The 20,599-nt window shown below is 47.6% G+C and overlaps 1 protein-coding gene across 3 annotated transcripts in view; it reads left to right on the forward strand.

The window, feature by feature from the left end:
• LOC102455656 (NACHT, LRR and PYD domains-containing protein 12-like) overlaps positions 1 to 20,599 on the forward strand; it is a 117,532-nt gene that overhangs the window by 89,440 nt on the left and 7,493 nt on the right. For all 3 annotated transcript variants that reach the window (XM_075928353.1, XM_025188929.2, XM_075928354.1), the window contains 5 exons: positions 3,007 to 3,177; positions 7,169 to 7,342; positions 12,264 to 12,434; positions 14,782 to 14,952; positions 20,253 to 20,423. In XM_075928353.1, coding sequence (XP_075784468.1) covers positions 3,007 to 3,177; positions 7,169 to 7,342; positions 12,264 to 12,434; positions 14,782 to 14,952; positions 20,253 to 20,423 — 858 coding nt within the window. The remainder of the gene's footprint in view (positions 1 to 3,006; positions 3,178 to 7,168; positions 7,343 to 12,263; positions 12,435 to 14,781; positions 14,953 to 20,252; positions 20,424 to 20,599) is intronic.

Raw genomic sequence — 20,599 nt, forward strand, 5'->3', positions numbered from 1 at the left:
CATGGAGAGGCTGAAAACTGAGTGTCCCCCTGACATCCAGTATGTCAATGGCTCCCAACAGCCTGATGGTCGGCCATTTTCGGAGAACAGAAGTTATAAATAGGGGTGGGCCCAAACTGGAGCACTAATTCCAAACTCTCCTAAAAGTGAGGAGTCAGTGGTAGCGAGTAATCTTCCCTGGAATGGATTTTTGAATAAACATTGAAGCGTAACCTCATCTTCTGAGGGAAAAGCCCATTTTAAATACCACCTTGGGATCTTCATAACAATTTACCGTATACATTCTTGTTATGCTTATAAGAAGCACACAGGATCTTTTTCAGGGGAAAAGGCAATATGCTGCGTTTATTGAAAGTACAACATGAAAAGCAGCAGATGCATTATCTCTCTCACACACACATAGGTCCTGCAGCTGATTTATAGTTACCCGTCTGGCGTGGCTCAAGTCAGTCTTACTGGCCAGGTCAGATGGACTGAGTGAGGAGTCAGGGTCTATCGATCACAACTCGAGGCTTCTCTGGGGCTTGATCTTGCAGGACTGAACTCTTGCAGAACTGAGTCTAATGGCCAAAGCCCTCCATTTTATATATGTAAGTTCCCATGTGGATTTTGCACTGTCATGCTGCAGTCCTTGGTATGTTAATCTTGGGGTTTTCCCCACAATTATCCTGTGATGGCTATTGTCAGGCTTCCCATTCTTGTCCCATATTTGTATCTCACTCTTGGTGGGGTCTGCCTGTCTCCAGGGCTCGTCTGTTCTGCTAATTGATTCAGCCTCTGGCACTAGAAGACACAATTTAGTTTGCAAGGCAGACGTTGTCTAACCATGAGAATGAGGGTGAAACAGAAGTATACAAAACTTATCAGCAAATACATAGGATTTGTGATCATCTTTATACTTGTATTCTTATGCCAACACGGAAATACTACATTTTGGCTACATTGTTTCACATGTAAGGCAGAGATGTGCAACTCACTCAGGGAAGAGGGTGGATCTGTATGTAGTCTGTGGATCAGAGTTTAAATACAATATACAGTAAAACTCCATTGGTCCGGCATCTGATGGTCCAGCACTCCTGATGGTCCGGCATCATCAGGAACCCAGAAGTGCTCCAGGCAGCTGGATCTTTGGAGCTGCTCTGCCCCCGGCTTCCCCGATTCAGCTGCTGCTGAAACTGACCAGCGGCTGAATCAGGGAAGCTGGGGGCAGAGCAGCTGGGGGTGCTGCCGGTAGGTCCCGTAGCGCTGCCCCTCGGGGCTGCGGGACCAACCCAGCAGCACCCCAGCTGTCCCCGATTCAGCCGCCGCTGAAAGTGACCAGAGCTGCTTTGCCCCAGGCTTCCTGGAGTCAACCTCTGGTCAGTTTCAGCAGCAGCTGACTTGGGGACACTTGAAGCAGAGCAGCTGGGGTGCTGCCGGGTTGGTCCAGTAGTGCTGCCCCTTGGTGCTGCGGGTCCAACCCGGCAGCACCCCAGATGCTCTGCCCCAGGCATCCCCAAGAGCAACTGGGGTGCTGCCGGGTTGATCTCACAGCGCCAAGGGGTGGCGCTACCAGACCAACCCGGCAGCACCCCAGCTGCTCTGCCGCAGGCATCCAGATTCAGCTGCTGCTGAAACTGACCAGCAGCGGCTAAATCGGGGATGCCTGGGGCAGAGCCGGACTATCGGAAGGGGGGGCTATGAGGGGTCTGGGGTGGCATCCCCCCCCCACACCACCCTAGACCCCTCATAGCCCCCTCTTCCAATAGTCCGGCATATCTGATAATCCGGCACCCCCTGGGTCCTAAAGGTGCTGGATAATTGGAAGTTTACTGTACTCCTATAAGGCACAATAGAATCCCTAAATAGCAACCTATCAAGGGGACAACATGGGCTTATGTGGTAACTAATTGTTTTATTTGTTATTTGTTCAGAACTTTCTTGCCACTTTCTTCATCAGTAAGAAAATCTGCTCCCCTTTAAGGACACTGCATTTCTGCCCTTGGTTTCTCTTCCTTCTCCATCCTCCTTTCTGTTTCTCTTCCTCTTGCTGGTGTTTAGGAGTTTTGCTCTGTTCCATGTTTCCACCTTTTCTTTTCTGTAGCAACTTCCAATCCCCAAACTATTGGCTTTCACTGCCACTCCTTCCTCCCTATTTCAGCCACCAAAATGAAATGTGATGTAAAAGCCAATCCAACAAGTTTTTGTGTCAGCATCATGTAGATGCTCCAATCAGTTTAATAAGTGACAGGAGAGTTCAGACCCCCGAATCATTGTTTCAGACTGTCTGCAGACTCAGGCAAACTTTCTTGTATCAGCTACACTCAGAGGTAAAAGTAACTTGAATTTCTTACAGGTACTGTTATATTGCAATGCCGGGGGCGGGGGGTACGTGGGTGGGTGGAAGGGTTGCAAGATGCCAATACGTGTAAGAAATTTAAATGTGGGGAGCTCAGGGCAGAAGGTTGTGAAATGTGTGTGGGTGTCTGGAGGGGCTCAGTGCAAGGGATGGGAGGTTGGGGGTGTAGGAGTCAGCGCAGGGCACTGGGAGTGTGGGGGATGTAGGAGTCAGCGCAGGGCACTGAGAGTGTGGGGGGGCAGGAGTTGGGGTTGGGGTATGAGGACGGACTCGGCAGGGGGCTGAGAGTGTGTGGAGGCTCAGGGCAGGGGACTCGGGGTGTGGGGGGTGCAGGAGTCAGGAGTGGGGGTATGAGGAGAGGTTTAGTGCAAGGGGCTGAGGGTGTGGGGAGGCTCAGGGCAGCAAGCTGGAGCTGCGGGAGGATTCAAGAGTGAGGGTTAGGAGTGTGAGGAGGGGCTCAGGGCAGGAGGCAAGGGGTTGGGGGGCTCAGGGCAGCGTGTGTGTGTGTGTGTGTGTGTGTGTGTGTGTGTGTGTGTGTGTGTGTGTGTGTGTAGGGAGAAGTGCAGGGAGGGGTAATAGCACAATTTTTATTCCCAAATTGAAGGAATCTTCCTAGAAACCCCCCGAGACAGGTGCTCATTTCCTCTCTGGTTATCTGTTCCCTGCAGGCTTTCTAACTGCCACCTCACAGCCACGTGTAGTGGGGATCTCGCATCTCTCCTCAGCACCAAGCCCACCCTGACAGAGCTTGACATAGGGGAGAACAACCTGGGGGATTCAGGCGTGCAGCTGCTGTGCGGGGGGCTGAAACATCCACACTGCAAACTGCAGAAGCTGCGGTGAGTCATTCGAAGTCTCCCTGCTGGAAAGAAGTGGGCGGGGTCTGGGGGATGGTGGGTGATGTCCGATCCCTGCAGGTACAGGGTGAGGCTGAAAGCTGAACGTCTGCCAGTCCCTGAGGGGTCTGTGGCTCCTAACTCCCATTGGCCCATCCTGTTTGAAAAGTGGGACTAAGAAAGAAAGTCAGGCTCAAACTGGAGCCCTCATTCAACCTCCCCCCCCCAAAAAAAATTGTTACTAAGTTGTAGTAACACTGACTAAAAAAATAAGTCCAATAAGGTGTAAAGCAGGATCTCACTTCCTTCAATAACAGCCAGTTCTCACCAATATTCTAACGATCTTTAGAACCATGGGACATTTACTTCAATTCCAGACAAATGAAAGGACAAGAGGCTCTGGAAGGCTCAGAATTCTAAATCTCTCACAGTCCTGTCTAAGGGAGGCAGAATTCTTCCTGTACATCATAGAAGATTAGGGTTGGAAGAGGACATCTAGGGCAACCCACTGCTCAAAGCAGGATCAACCCCAACTAAATCGTCTCAGCCAGGGCCTTGTCAGGCTGGGCCTTAAAAACTGTTACGGCTGGAGATTCCACCACCTCCCTAGGAGCATAGCCTACAGATCAAGGGAAGTGCGTATTCCCTATATTCAGCACTGGTGAAGCCACATCTGGAGTATTGTGTCCAGTTTTTGACCCCCCCACTGCAGAAAGAATGTAGACAAACTGGAGAGAATCCAGGGGAGGGCAACAAAAATGATTAGGGTACTGGGAGACAGGACTCATGAGGAGAGGCTGAGGGGAGTGGGAAGAGAAGAATGAGCGGGACTGGACAGTAACCTTCAACTACCCGAGGGTAAGGGGGTTCCCAAAGAGGACAGAGCTAGGCTATTCTGAGTGATGGCGGATGACAGAACAAGAAGCAATGGTTGCCGTGGGGGAGCTCTATTTCCTATTTATAGGAAAAACTATTTCACTAGGGAGGTGGTGAAGCACTAGAATCATTGAGTACTTCATTTTTTCCCTACATCTTCTGTCACTAGGTTGCCTTCCCCACTTTCCCTATCCACCTTCTTGTTGCTAACATACATGGAGAAATCCTTCTTGTTACCCTTCACATTCCTTGCATGCAGCAACTCCAGTTGCGCTTTGCCTTCCTGATTAGAAGAGCATAAGAACATAAGAATGGCCATACTGGGTCAGACCAAAGGTCCATCCAACCCAGTACTCTGTCTGCTGACAGTGATCAATACCAGTGTCCCAGAGGGAGTGAATCAAACAGGTAATGATCAAGCGATCTCTCTCCTGCCATCCATCTCCACCCTCTGACAAATAGAGGCTTGGGACACCATTCCTTACCCATACTGGTTAACAGCCATTTATGGACTTAACCTCCATGAATTTATCTAGTTCTCTTTTAAACCCTGTTATAGTCCTAGCCTTCACAACCTCCTCAGGCAAGGAGTTCCACAGATTGACTATGCACTGTGTGAAGAAGAACTTTCTTTTATTTGTTTTAAACTTGCTGCCCATTAGTTTCATTTGGTGGCCCCTAGTTCTTATATTATGGGAACAGGTAAATAACTTTTCCTTATTCACTTTCTCTACACTACTCATGATTTTTTATACCTCTATCATATCCCCCCTTAGTCTCCCCTTGCACCCTGCATGCTCGAGCAATGTGTTTATATTCCTCCCTAGTCATCTGTCCAAGTTTCCACTTCTTGTAAGCTTTCTTTTTGTGTTTAAGCTCACTGAAGATCTCTCTGTTCAGACAAGCCGGCCATGTTTGTTCTTCTTTTGGCACATTGGGATGGTATTGCTGCTGCATGTTTGTCATAAATAGGAGCTGCTCAGGAGAGTCTGACTTACCTGAAGAGTGAGGAAAGGGTTAAGCAACTGGAGCTGTACCTAGGAAGGGAGTTGGGGCATTCAGTCAATAACATTGCAGATAGGAATTTCAAACCAGAAAAGTGTGTGTGGGGGGGGTCTCTCTCTTCTTTGTTTGAGATCGGAGCAGTTTCTCCCAGGTATTGAGGGAGATGGGAGATGCTATCTCTTTCCAAGAACGGACTTCTTGAAATGTGTAAGTAGGGAAAAGTTTAGACAGTCCATCAGGGTTTATTGTTTTCCTTGTTTGGGGGTTTAGAGATCATGTCTGAGCTGGCTAATTGTTTTTCTCTTTTGTAACTAAGGATTACAGCCCAGGGACTTTCCCTGAGTCTATGTCACTTCATGACTATTTATCACCTAGTCAATTTACTATGCTTGCAATAGTAGTTTTGTTTTGATCATAAAGGAGTTTTCCTTTTGTTTTGATTAACCGGTATTGGTTCATTATTGTGTCCTTAAGGTTACATGTCTAGTTACCTGAGCAAAGTCCATTGTTTTCTGTGGATTCCCTCTGCTTGTTTTCCCAACTCCAAGCAAAATGGAGGCTAGATTAGGGGGGAGAGCTTTGCCTTAGGGAGGGGATTCTCAAGTGATCTCTTCCCTAGAAAAGGGTTTATTTTGTCTTTTTAAAGTACACTTGGGTGATGGCAGCGAATTTTTATTTATCCTTTTTTTCTTTTTTTGGATTTCAGGCAGACTAAGACCAGACAAGCTTGTTTCTGGGAGTGCCAGAGACGGGTTTTACAGAGTTTATTCTGCTAGCTGGCTCCCCATCTCTGCATTTGGAGTGTCAGGTTTGGGGATTGAGCCGTGACAATGTTCAATAAGGCTTCTTTAAAATACAGCCAGCTCCCCTGGACTCCTTTCCCCCTTATATTAGCCTCCCTGGATATCCTGCCCATCTATTACCGGAGGAAATCAAAGTCTGCTTTTTGGAAGTCCAGGGTCTATATTCTGCTGCTCTCCTTTCTTTCTTTGGTCTGGATCCTGGACTCAACCATCTCATGATCACTACTGCCCAAGTTATCACCTACTTTTACTTTCCTTATCAATTTTTCCCTGTTTGTGAGCAGCTGGTGAAGCAGACCACAGCTCCCTGTTGGTTCCTCCAGCTCTTGTACCAGGAAGTTGTCCCCAACACTTTCCAAAAACTTCCTGGCTTGTCTGTGCACAGCTGCATTACTCTCCCAGCAGAGGTCACCCTTCACTTGCAGAGGAATTTGTCTGCAGCTCAAACTTTCCAGGAGTGTATTTATCCAGCTAGCTGCGGTGGCCAGTGAATCACAGGGTTTCATCGTGCCCCTCTTCTGCTCTGCTCTCTCCTGCTTTTGTGCTGCTTTGGCCACTGAAGTAGAGAGAGAAGGGATCAGACCTTTTGCTCAGGGAAATGCATGGGCTGAGGCCGTGGGCACAGCAATGGGTGCAAGGAGAGGAAGGCTTCCGGTGCTCTCTGCTCCCCTGGAGTACCTTATCCTGCTTCAAAGGCCTTTTAAGACTACACTTGAATGAGAATGCTTAAATTCGACACTTTATGCCTAAGTTTGAATAAAGACTCTAATTATCTTACCCATTACAAAGATAGCTTCCCCAATTATCACCTCTAATATCATTAGCTCACAGACATTTACCTCCCCCCATCTCCCTTCTGTTCTGAAATTTGACTTGTCCTTTTCATATGTGTTCATTTTTTTTAATTGTATCCTTTGGTATATATGGTTGTGACAATTTTCTTCCACTATTTGATCTGAGGAAGTGGGTCTGGCCCACGAAAGCTCATCACCTAATAAACCATCTTGTTAGTTTTTAAAGTGCTACATAGTCCTGTTTTTTGTTTCAGCTACACCAGACTAACACGGCTACATTTCTATCACTATTGAAATAATCTGTGGGCTATGTTCCGGCTGCGGTGGACATGCCCATCTGTTACAGGGCTAGCTACATCCCTTTCGGCTCTCTGTACGTGCACCAATCTCAGCTCCCAGGCCTCCGCCTCTCGCTGGGTGGAATGATGCAATTCTCCCACACCTTAGACAGGCCTAGTGAGAGCTAACACTGCATATGGACGTGTTCATTGCCCTCTCTGATTATGTCTCCCACAGGTTGATGAATTGTGGTCTGACAGCTGGCTCTTGCGGGAATCTCTCCTCTGTTCTCAGGGCCAAACCGACCCTGAATGAGCTGGATCTTGCGCTGAACAACCTGGGAGAGGCAGGGGGAATGAAACTGCTGTGTGAGGGACTGAAACATCCCGACTGCAAACTGCAGAAACTGAGGTGAGTGTTTGCACATCTCCCCGCTGGAAAGAACTCAGCAAGGCATGTGGATGGTGGAAGGTGTGAAGACCTTGAAGGAACACAGAGAGGCTGAAAGCTGGGAGACCCTCCAGTACCTGATGATTCAGTGGCTCCCAATATCCTTATGTATCAGAGGGGTAGCCGTGTTAGTCTGAATCTGCAAAAGCGATGAGGAGTCCTGTGGCACCTTATAGACTAACTGAAGTGTAGGAGCATAAGCTTTCGTGGGCAAAGACCCACTTCGTCAGATGCATGTAGTGGAAATTTCCAGAGGCAGGAATAAATATGCAGGCCAGGATCAGGCTGGAGATGACCAGGTGGATCCAATCAAGGAGGTTGAGGCCCACTTCTAGCAGCTGATCTGGAGGTGTGAATTCCAAGAGAATAGAAGCTGCTTTTGTAGTTAGCAAGCCATTCACAGTCTTTGTTTAATCCAGAGTTGATTGTGTCAAACTTAAAGATGAACTGTAGCTCAGCAGTTTCTCTTTGAAGTCTGGTCCTGAAGTTTTTTTGCTGCAGGATGGCTACTTTTAGATCTGCAATTGTGTGTCCAGGAAGATTGAAGTGTTCCCCTACAGGTTTTTGTATGTTGCCATTCCTAATATCAGATTTGTGTCCATTGATTCTTTTACGTAGGGACTGTCCTGTTTGGCCGATGTATATAGCAGTGGGGCATTGTTGGCACATGATGGCATATATTACGTTGGTGGATGTGCAGGAGAATGTACCAGTGACAGTATGGCTGATCTGGTTAGGTCCTGTGATGGTGTTGCTGGTGTATATATGTGGGCAGAGTTGGCACCGAGGTTTGTTGCAAGGATTGGTTCCTGAGTTCGAGTTATTATGGTGCGGTGTGTAGTTGCTGGTGAGAATATGCTTCAGGTTGGCGGGTTGTCTGTGGGCAAGGACCGGCCTACCTCCCAAGGCCTGTGAGAGCGAGGGATCATTGTCCAGGATGGGCTGAAGATCACTAATGATGCGTTGGAGAGGTTTTAGCTGGGGACTGTAGGTGATGGCCAGTGGTGTTCTGTTGGTTTCTTTCTTGGGCTTGTCCCGTAGCAGGAGGCTTCTGGGTACACGTCTGGCTCTGTCAATCTGTCTCCTCACTTCCTCGTGTGGGTATCGCAGTTTACAGAATGCTTGTTGAAGGTCTTGTAGGTGTAGGTCTCTGTCTGAGGGGTTGGAGCATATGCGGTTGTACCTCAGTGCTTGGCTGTAAACAATGGATCGTGTGGTGTGTCCGGGATGGAAACTGGAGGCATGCAGGTAAGTATAGCGGTCGGTAGGTTTTCTGTATAGGGTGGTATTGATATGACCGTCACTTATTTGTATCGTGGTGTCCAGGAAATGGACCTCCCGTGTAGATTGGTCCATGCTGAGGTTGATGGTGGGGTGGAAGCTGTTGAAATCATGGTGAAATTCTTCCAGAGTTTCCTTCCCATGGGTCCAGATGATGAAGATGTCATCAATGTAGCGTAGGTAGAGAAGAGGTGTAAGTGGACGAGAGCTGAGGAAGCGTTGTTCCAGGTCAGCCATAAAAATGTTGGCGTATTGTGGGGCCATGCGGGTGCCCATAGCAGTGCCACTGGTCTGGAGGTATATGTTGTCACCAAATCTGAAATAGTTGTGTGTGAGGATAAATTCACAGAGTTCAGCCACCAGTTGTGCTGTGGCATCATCAGGAATACTGTTCCTGACAGCTTGTACTCCATCTGCATGTGGGATGTTTGTGTAGAGAGCCTCTACATCCATGGTGGCTAGGATGGTGTTTTCTGGAAGATCACCTATGCATTGTAGTTTTCTCAGGAAATCCGTAGTGTCACGAAGGTAACTGGGAGTGCTGGTGGCGTAGGGTCTGAGCAGAGAGTCCACATAGCCAGACAGTCCTTCAGTAAGAGTGCCAATGCCCGAGATGATGGGGCGTCCGGGATTTCCAGGTTTGTGGATCTTGGGTAATAGATAGAACAACCCAGGTCGGGGCTCTAAAGGTGTGTCGATTTGTTCCTGTGTTTGTTTGGGGAGTGTCCTGAGCAGATGGTGCAGTTTCTTAGTATATTCCTTAGTGGGATCTGAGGAAAGTGGCCTGTAGAATTTGGTATTGGAGAGTTGTCTGGCAGCCTCCTTTAGGTAGTCAGGCCTGTTCATGATGACAACAGCACCTCCTTTGTCAGCCTCTTTGATTATAATGTCAGAGTTGTTCCGGAGGCTGTGGATGGCATTGCGTTCTGCACGACTGAGGTTACCAGGCAAGCGATGCTGTTTTTCCACAATTTCTGCCTGTGCACGTCGGCGGAAGCATTCTATGTAGAGGTCCAGACTGCCATTTCGGCCCTCAGGAGGAGTCCATGTGGAGTTCTTCTTCTTGTGCTGTTGGTGGGAAGGTATCTGTGTGTCAGTGCACTGTTCAGTGTTGTGTTGGAAGTATTCCTTGAGACGGAGACGGCGAAAGTAGGCTTCCAGATCACCGCAGAACTGTATCATGTTAGTGGGGGTGGCGGGGCAAAAAGAGAGTCCCCGAGATAGAACAGATTCTTCTGCCGAGCTGAGTGTGTAGTTGGAGAGATTGACGATATTGCTGGGTGAGTTAGGGGTACCATTGTTGTGGCCCCATGTGGCAGGTAGGATTTTAGACAGCTTACAGTCCTTTTTCCTCTGTAGAGAAGTGAAGTGTGTAATGTAGATCTCCTGTCTTGTTTTAGTAAAGTCCATTTGTGCAGAAGGTTGGTGTTTTATGAGAGACTCCAGATTGGAGAGCTCTTTTTTGATGTTTTCCTGTTTGCTGTACAGGATGCTGATCAGGTGGTTCCTCAGTTTTTTGGATAGTATATGGCATAATCTCTCACTGTAGTCTGTGCAGTATGTAGATAGCAATGGATTTTTCACCTTCAGTCCATTTGGTATAATGTCCATCCGTTTGCATTTGGAGAGAAAGATGATATCAGTTTGTACTTGTGCAAGTTTCTTCATGAGGTTGATAGATTTCCACTCCATACGGCTAAATGCAGTGCCTTGCATGGTGTCAAGTATCAGAGGGGTAGCCGTGTTAGTCTGAATCTGCAAAAGCGATGAGGAGTCCTGTGGCACCTTATAGACTAACTGAAGTGTAGGAGCATAAGCTTTCGTGGGCAAAGACCCACTTCGTCAGATGCATGTAGTGGAAATTTCCAGAGGCAGGAATAAATATGCAGGCCAGGATCAGGCTGGAGATGACCAGGTGGATCCAATCAAGGAGGATGAGGCCCACTTCTAGCAGCTGATCTGGAGGTGTGAATTCCAAGAGAATAGAAGCTGCTTTTGTAGTTAGCAAGCCATTCACAGTCTTTGTTTAATCCAGAGTTGATTGTGTCAAACTTAAAGATGAACTGTAGCTCAGCAGTTTCTCTTTGAAGTCTGGTCCTGAAGTTTTTTTGCTGCAGGATGGCTACTTTTAGATCTGCAATTGTGTGTCCAGGAAGATTGAATATCCTTATGGTTTACTAGACTGGAGAACAGAATTTATGAATAAAGATGGTTCTAAACTAGAGGTGGGCAATAAAAAGATGGCGGCCCACCAGGGTTAGTTGTTGGCAGGCCACCAATGCTATATTGACCTGCATCTCCACAGGTATCAGCGATTGCAGCTCCCTTTGCCTGTGGATCGCCATTTCTGACCAATGGGAGTTGTAAGAAGTGGTGTGGATCAAGCCGCACCACTTCCTGCTGCCCCCATTAGCCAGGAATGGGGATCCACGGACAATGGGAGCTGCAATCGCTGATACCTGTGGAGGTGCAGTTAAATACAGTGGTGGGGACCCAGCGGGGACTAACCGTAGCAGACCAGATCCGGCCCACGGGCCATATTTGCCCATACCTAGTCTAACTTGTAGCAGTAGTTCAAAGCCACCTGAACTGGAGGAATGAGTGATTTCCACCAACATGTGTTTTTTCAATAAAAATTGAAGCATCCTCTTAGGGGTATGTCTACACTACAGGATGAGGTCGAATTAAGCTACGCAACTTCAGCTACATTAATTGCGTAGCTGAAGTCGAAGTACCTTAACTCGATTTTTGGTGCTGCCCACACTGCAGGAAATCAAAGGGAGAACTCTCTTCCTTCGACTTCTCTTACTCCTCGTGGAAGCAGGACTACCAGCATTGATCAGATCACCCCTCTCAGTTCGAATTAGTTGTCTCCATTAAATCCGCTAATTCGAAGCCTGGAAGATCGACTGCGGCAACTTGGATCTTCTCTGTAGTATAGACATACCTTAGAGCAGTGTTTCTCAATTGGTGCTCCGCAGAACCCTGGTTTTTGTTTTGTTTTGTTTTTTTGCTTGACAAATTTTACCCTGGCAGTCCTGGGGGTTCCTTGAAATTCTTTTAAGCTGAAAAGGGTTCCGTGGCCAAATAAAATTGGGAAACACTGACTTAGAGAACAGACCCTTTAAAAAAGCTGCTTAGTCATCTTTAAGCAATACACCACTTGTTTTGATTTTAAAAAAACTAATAGAAACATGAGGAACTCTAAGGAACTCAGGATCCTAAATCTCTCAGCTGTCTGCATCAGAAGGAACTGTTGCATTATTTTCCAGTGAGGATCTTGTCTGTCCCTGTATTTCCTCTCCTCTGGATCCTCCTCTAATGTTTCTTTATTAGCGAGAGCTTCAGTGCTTTTACTTCAGGGCCTGGAGTTTGGGAATTTTGCCTTAAAATAACATTCCTATGTGGCACACAGGATCAGTAGGAGTGAGAACTGCAAGTGGGTTGAAATCCACATATAGTCACCTGGTCCCAAGCAACTGCTGCTCCAGCTCTGTGATTTTATTCCCAGAGTAAAGGAATCTTGGTATAAAAGCCACAGAGGGGACAGGACAGCTTGAGGAGCTCAGTTCTCTCTGTATGTGTGTGTGTCTCCCTGCAGGTTGATGGGTTGCCAGCTGACAGCTGCTTGTTGTGAGGATCTCTCCTCTGTTCTCAGTATCAACCAGACTCTGACTGAGTTGGAGTTGAGAGGAAACCTCCTCAGGGATTCTGGCGTGCAGCTGCTGTGTGAGGGGCTGAAGCATGCAAACTGCAAACTGCAGAAACTGGGGTGAGTGGCTCCCTGTTCCTTTTCTGGAAAGAATTCAGCGGGTTATGCCAGTCGTGTGAGACGGTCAGCTCTCTGCAAGTACCTGCTGAGGCTGATAGCTGAGCATGCCTGCTGCACCTGGTGTGTCAGTGAGTCACAACATCCCGATGGCCTGTCAGGGGTGTAAAAAGGGACGTGTTATAAAGAGAGATGGGGCCAAACTGGAGCACCAGTTCCCAACTTCAACTCTTCCTTCCCTTGGAACTTGCAGAATTGGGCTATGTCTAGACTACGCTGAAATTTCAAAACAGGATATGCAAATTCTGCGGGAATGGGCATATCTTTTTCTGATCTCACTTTCGAAAGAGAAAGCAGTCGGTACGTGGTTTTTTCAGCACCCCCCTCCCCCCGCTTTTCGAAAAACCGCTCTTCCTCAAAAAATGAGGTTTTCGAAAAAGGGGGGTGTTGCTGAAAAAAACTGTGTCCCGACTACTTTCACTTTTGAAAGTGAGATCGGAAGAAGATATGCAAATTCCCACGGAATTTGCATATCCTCTTTTGAAACTTCAGCATAGTCTAGATGAGCCCTAAGTGTTTTGCCTATAACTGACCACATGTGCTGGAAGCACCCTCTGTTATTCAGTGTTCCCAATACTTCCTAGTGTAAGTCTGTCTCCAGTTGCTTATACATTTGCCAAACTCCAATTGCTTGGGCTGAAATTTTCCACACCAGGTGACTGTGTGAGGCTGAACTTGTGCACATATTTCCAAGAACAAGGTTAGGATGAAAATACATTTTTACAGCTATTTTCTACAGAGATGATCTTGCTCCCCCATACATTTGAGGGCACAGTCTTTTTGTTAGATGGGCTTTTTGCTTTTCCTGGGAAAAATCTTCCCATACTGGTATATCTGGGCCTTCCCGTGCTCTGCCTCAAGCTGACTAACCCGCTCAAGTTATTTGCATCCTTCACTGGGGCTCGAGGGCTGCCCCGTTACACAGCAGCCTTTTGTAGGCATCCCATACCTGCCCTCCAGCGGGACCTAAGCATATGCAGGGTCAGACTGAAGGAGTGGGGGCAAAACAAGAGGTCTGATATAAAAAGCTGAGTTTGCCTTGGAGTCCCCCCTTTTGATTTGACAAGTGGTTGTGACTTTTTGTCCCAGGAGAGACCCCCACCCTGCTTAAAGGTTGGAGGGATTAGAACCTGCCTGGGTCTCCTTAGGGGTAATGGTGGGGAACAGGAGCCTTTAGATCCCATTAATGTTTTAGATGTTTTCTCTATGGCTACGTCTACACTGCAGAGTTTTTGCACAAAAACTCGTGGAGCATCACACTACAAGCACGTTTTTGCACAAGAAAAAGTACAGTAGATTGTCAGAAGACAGGGCTTTTTGCTCAAGCGTTATTCCTCTTTCTATGGGAAATAAGCCTTTTTGTACAATAGCTCTTGCGCAAAAAGGCGTGTGTGGACGGACAACAGGAAAAAGCACAGGTGCTCTGATGGCAGATGGGTGGGTCCACCTTCATCACAATATGGCCATCAGAGCTTTCTTGCGAAAGAGCGTCCATGGCAGTGTGGACTCTCTCTTGTGCAAAAGCACATGGCATCGTGGATGCTCTCTTGTGCAAAAGCACATGGCAGTGTGGACACACTCTTGCACAAGAACTTTTTGCAGAAGATCTCTTCCGCAATAGTTCTTGCGCAAGAAGCCGGCAGTGTAGACGTAGCCTGTATGTTTTGTCCTGAAATAATTGCATTCTGGTTTGAGAGCTGGTTGGCTGCTGGTGAACCATGGTGATAGCCTTTGGAATGAGAGCAAAATCCAGGTGTAGCACTTAGTCAGACTTTTGGGATAATCAGACTGCAACTACCAGCTGCTGCAGCTTAACCCCCTGGTCAAAAGGGAAGGGGTCATGGGTCCTGCCAAAAGACAAGCAACAGCTAGAAGGCTCAGGGAGTTTTCCTTGAGCAGACCACACAGATGGCGAACTCTGATAGACAGGAGTGCAGGGCCATCCTGACTTCTGATTGGTCATTAGAAAGGACTTGTGGTGATGCTTAGAGAGGAAGTCTTTCCCCACCCATTAGTCCTCATTGGTCAATGCCAAGGAGTCAGGGCTTGACATGTCTGGTTCATTCCTAGTGCTGGATGAAAGCAGCAAGCAGGGTTTAAGCAGGAAGTCCCACCCACACCACTGTTAGCTGAAGGGTGGGGCTTGTTACAGGGTCTGAGGCAGGGTGTCAGGCCCATTCTCAATGCTGATAGGTCAAGAGAAAAGCCGATGGGCGGGTCCACCTTCATCACAGCCGAGAGAAGCCCCATTCACAGGGTGATGTCTTGTCTGCATTTCTCTCTCCTGCAGGCTGAAGAATTTCCTTCTCACAGATGCCTGCTGTGAGGATCTAGCTGCTGTTCTCAGCATCAGTGAGAGCCTGACGGAGCTACAGCTGGGCATTGACTATCTGAGGGATTCCGGAGTGCAGCTGCTGTGCGAGGGTCTGAAACACCCCAACTGCAAACTGCAGAAACTGGGGTGAGTAACAGCTGGCCTCCTCTGTGTATGTACAGGTTTCCTTTAGGTAAACACAGGTTGTGCTGCTGTTCTTTCTGTTGCAAAAAAATACCCTTTGAAGGGCAGCCCTCCAGGAGTGGGGACGTGTGATTACAGTAACAAACTAGGCAGGTTAGAACAGAGACCAATGTTGTAAGACCATAAGAACAGCCGTATTGGGTCAGACCAAAGGTCCATCTAGCCCAGTATCCTGTCTGCCAGGTGCCCCAGAGGGAATGAACAGAACAGGTAATCATCAAGTAATCACTTCCATAGCACATTCCCAGCTTCTGACCAACAGAAGCTAGGAACACCATCCCTGCCAATCCTGGCTTATAGCCATTGAGGGAGACCTATTCTCCATGAATTCATCTAGCTTTTTTGAACTCTTTTATAGCCTTGGCCTTCACAACATCCTCTGGCAAGGAGTTCCACAGGCTGATTGTGAGATATGAAGAAGTTATTCCTTATGTTTGTTTTAAACCTGCTGCCTGTTAATTTCATTTGGTGGCCCCTAGTTCTTGTGTTTATGGGAATGACTAAATAACTTTTCTTTATTCGTTTTCTCCACACCAGTCATGATTTTATAGACCTATATCACATCGCCCCTTAGTCATCTCTTTTCCAAGCGTAAAAGTTCCCATTTTATCTCTTCTCATAGGGCAGCTTTCCCCCTAATCATTTTGTTACCCTTTCCTGAATCTTTTTCAATGCAAGTACATCTTTTTGAGATGAGGTGACCATATCTGCGCAGAGCTGTGGGATAGTCTCTCTTATTCTTCATCCCTTTCCGAATGATTCCCAACATTCCGCTTGCTTTTTTGACTGCCGCTGCGCACTGTGTGGATGTTTTCAGAGAACTATCCACAGTGATGCCAAGATCTCTCACTCTCAAGCGGCAACAGCTAATTTGGTCTCCATCATTGTACAAATAGGGTTGGAATTATGTTTTCCAATCGTGCATCCGTGTGTAGATGGATCGAACTCAACTCAGGGCTTATTTCTCCTTTTATTCTCAACATCAGCACCTCTTCCTTATCTTTTCTCTTGATGCCAGTCTCCATTACACACACTGAGAAAAGAGAATCTACCAGCTGGTGTAAAAAACGCTCCTCTCTGTAGGGAAAGGAGCCCTCTGTCAGTGGATCCTATTCCCTTCACCCTATTCACTTTCCTCCTCCCTTACTCAAGGAGCCTTCTGCTCAGGACTCCTTCAGCCTCTTGAGGATCAAGTCCTACCGATCACTGGTGCATCCCATCTGTGTGGCCCTGCAAAGAGTCCTATACCAATGCTGGCACCGCTTTCTGTCCTTTTTATCCCTCATAGGTTGGAGGAGAGTTGGGAGTGAGTAACTCCCAGAGGATGGTGGCAGGAGAGGCAGTGACGCCAAATGGTCAGATAGCTCAGGACTGTGATGGTACCTCATCTGCCCCAAATGTAGCTCAGTTTTTATAATTTGTCTGAGCCTGGAACTGTGAAATTCCCAGCTCGCCAGGGGAAACATCTTAGGGTTTCGAACAATAAAATATACCTGCATTTTAACTGTCTGAAGTCCTGCTGCCTAGCCCCTGGCTGGGCAAACCTGCCCATCTGTTAATGCCCCATCCTAGTCTCTGATCTCCATGCAAGTTCTCTTCACACTATGCTCCCATTTCCCTGCCTCTTTCTTTCTTACTCTCTCCACCCTCCTTTGTGGGCTTGGTATGGGACACTTTCTGCAAGTGCATCACCCCAAACCCTTGTCTTTCATGCTCAGTGTAAAATAGCCCCCTACCACAGCTTGTCTGGTGGGCAATTCATAGGCCTCATGTGCCAGACTTGTATTGTTTGAGTTTCAATTGTTTTTGAATGCACAAACCACAAGCAATTCAGTGTGTCCAACTAACCATGGCTGAGTGGACTCAGGCTGTGCCTGCATAGTGGCACTATCTTACCCCCGAAGTAGTAGTAGAGGGACCTCGTGACAGCTAGTCTGACCTGTACAGCACAGGCCACAGAACTTCCCTAAATTAATTCCTGCTTGACTGAGGCTATCTCTTTTGGAAAGATCCAGACCAAACCACAAGAGGAAGGCTCCTACCAAAAAAACCCCCCAAACAACCAACCCTTAAAAACAAGACAGCACATTCACCACATTCAGGCTACGTCTACACTACAACTTTTGCTGGAAGAGGCAATGCAAATGAAGCACAGATTAGCATTTTCTCATGCTTCATTTGCATATTCTCTTCCAATCCATTTATGCACAAGGGGTTTTTGCGCAAAAACAGATCGGAAGAGGCTATGCAAATGAAGCATGAGAAAATGCTAATCTGCGCTTCATTTGCATTGCCTCTTCCGGCAAAAATTGTAGTGTAGACTCAGCGTCACTGACAGACTCTGCTTTTCTGTAAGCCCTAAGATCCACCACATCACGTTCCTTACAACTCCACTCTGATCACACATCCCTCTGACCTTTAGAACGTGTGTGACTGCCGGACACTCGTACCTTCATACTTCAGAGGACAATATCATTTGCAATAACTGAGACAAAGCTAGTGCCTGGGTTTCTCCCTCAGGGGAACTCCCAGGGCTGTAGAGGGATGAGGATCACTTTGAATTGTGTGAAGGCTGGTTGATTACTTAGCCTCTGGCCTATCCTTTGTGAGACTGGGAAGGCAGGAGGGGCTGGTCTGTGCCATCAGAGGCAGGAGGGAGCTGACTGGGATACCTGGTTGTGAATTTTCCCCATATGAAAACCTCAAAGATGAGCATTTCTGTGTAGTTGAACAAAGCCATTTTTATTTTCAAAAAAAGTTTCAGTGGAGGATTGTCAGCCAGTTGTGCTTTCTATAGTACTGGGAAGTGGGAACCTCTGCTCCTGCTTTCCCCGCTGACAGCTCTGGCTCCAGTAGCCCTGATGAGGCTTGACTCCACCAGCTGAGCCACTATTTCATTGTGGCCCTACCTTCTGCAGGGCCTGCACCCCACATGTAGAGGACTACAGTGGGACTTGGCTTCCTCTGGACCACTCTCTGGTTTTGGCTGCAGGCTCTTTCCTACACTCTGGGACACTCAGGCCCATAAGGTCCTGGTTCTGAGAGAGCTGCCCCATCAGAGCACTTGTGGCTTCTCGACTTTCCCCTCTCAGCTATGACCAGAGAATGAAAGGAGGAAAGATGGACTGTTCCTTCCCCCCCCCCCCACCCTAAGGATCCTTCTTGTGGAAGGGAGCTGTGGCAAGAACCGATGTAAGTTTGGCTCAGAAAACCCCCTGACTAAAAGGGAGCCGGCTCATTACTGTTTTTATAATAGGGCTTGCTTCAATTGAGAGTCATTTCATTTCCAAGAGACTCCAAGAGAATACAATTCTAAAAGACCTTAAGAGTCTGCCACAAAGAGGAGACCCCTGGCATGACGATTACCCAGGAGTGGTGGCAGAGAATATGGGGAGCTCCACAAATGGGTGGTTCTAGTCACTGGCTCACTATCAAATTTTGCTCTCTCTAACTAGCAGGGAAAAAAGGAACATCCACAATACGTGGGATCAGGTGAGAACTATCAGTCTACCAATTTTCAATCCCCTTGATACACGTGGCATTGATTTTTTTTGTGCTGTGCTGTTTTTAATCAAAACATAAATCAAGTTTCTTACAGTAGTTTACAACATCTAATATAACTTTATTGATTAGACTCAACCTCAAAGTCTGGTGCAGAGTCTTGTCAAACAATCCTATTTTCCATGAACTACACTGACTGTCATTATTCATATTCAGTCCTTCACCCCTTTATTACTAGCTCTGTCTCTGCAGTTCCATTATTTTTTCCTGCATGGATGGGAGGCCAAACAACCTATAATTACTTAGTTCATTCCATTTGTCATTTAAAAATCAGCACCGCATTGGCTTTCTTTCAGTCTTCTGGAACTTCCCCAGCTTTCCAAGATTTATTTAACATCAACAGTCTTTGGACTGTGCCTCAGTCAAAAATTATCGAAAAAAATGGTGCTGTAAAACCTTGTGATCTATTATATATTTGAGAGTGTTTGTCTGCCTGTGAGTGAGTCTGTCAGTCTGTCCATCTGTTTGTTCAAGAACTTCTCCAAATGGTAAGAGCTAGGGCCACCAAATTCGGTATGCAGGATCCTCATATCATAAGGTAAGGGCAAGATCAGGGTTTGGTTGTGCCAGGACAATGGGATGTGTCTGGAATACAATTATTTTTCATAACATGTAAAGGGAGGGTTCTGCTAGCAGGGACAGTTATACTAGATAGTGACCACATGGGGGCAGTAAGAGGCAAGAGATGGGGACTGGGATAGCTATAACCTCATTGAGGCAGGAGTGGAGGTAAGGTTCCAGTGCTGGTGCTGGGTATGGTTGTCCCACCCACTCTGTACTCCATTCCGGGAGCACAGAGCTTGTCCTCCACGTCACCTGCAGCTTGCCCAGGGTTGGCCCTCCTGGCTGGCAGTCCTCCATTGCCTTCCCGCAGTTTCTGCAGGGCCGTATTTCCCTGTCCTACCTATTCCTGTCTTCTACACCAGAAAACACAGACATACCTACCAGCGCGGATACACCAGTGTGGTGTATAAACCCGCATTCCATGTGACCTGCTACATCTTACATAGCAACTGAACGGCTCTGCTGTGTGGGAGTCTCATCCCAGCACGCTGCTGCTGCCCAGAGGCCCACACCACAGAGTGGCACAGCTTAGTCCAGTGCTAAGAACTGTGGGATATGCTCCCAGAAGTGCTGGCCACTAACCTGGGCTAATGCCACACCAAAGGGGACAGCTGCCGAGGTACGACTCAAATGTGGCTCTCGCCCAAGCTTGGCTAACCAGGGTTCCCAGACCTAGATGTCCATTGCTGGGGTGACTCTGTAGTGGGGTGATATGCGGTTTGAGGCATTGGAGGCAGCAGAGGAGTTCACACAGCAGCTTTAGGTTTAGTTTGCATAAGCAGCAAGGAATTGGAATACAAGAACTGGGAAGGATTTGAACTGTTCTTTACTGCCTGGTAGGATTCTCCTACAAGCTCCTCTTTCCCCCCTCTCTTCAGCCCATCTGAACACTGCCTTGTGGGGCACGGAGTGACTGACAGAGCAGGGGCTCATGGTCAGGAAGCCCCACAGAGGCCTTAGGGTTTAACAGCCTCACAGCCCTGCTAGACCCCTGTGCCTGGTCTTGTCTCAAAGACCCATCGCTTTCCACACAGACCGTGACATCATCCAGAGAACAGTCGCCGACAGGAAGGAAGCAAGCAATCCTTTCTCTCTCTGAATGTGTCTGTCTCCTGCAGGTTGTGGGGCTGTGATCTCACAGCCGATTGCTGTGGGGATCTCTCCTCTGCTCTCAGAACCAGCCAGTACTTGACAGAGCTAGAACTGGGGTATAACGAACTGGGCGATTCCGGCGTGCAGCTGCTGTGTGAGGGAGTGAAACATCCTAACTGCAAACTGCAGAAACTGGGGTGAGTAGCAGGCGATTTTCTTTTCGTCTGTGCCTACAGCCATTGCAACATTGTGATTTCAGCTCTTTCAACTAGTCAGCACTACAACAAATGTGTTAACAACCTCTAAAAAATACAACTGTCTGCTCAAGGAACCAGAAAGTGACCCATTATTAGATAAGTTGGATCTCACATGC

This window comes from Pelodiscus sinensis, chromosome 4, assembly GCF_049634645.1.
Source record: "Pelodiscus sinensis isolate JC-2024 chromosome 4, ASM4963464v1, whole genome shotgun sequence".
Taxonomy (NCBI): domain Eukaryota; kingdom Metazoa; phylum Chordata; order Testudines; family Trionychidae; genus Pelodiscus; species Pelodiscus sinensis.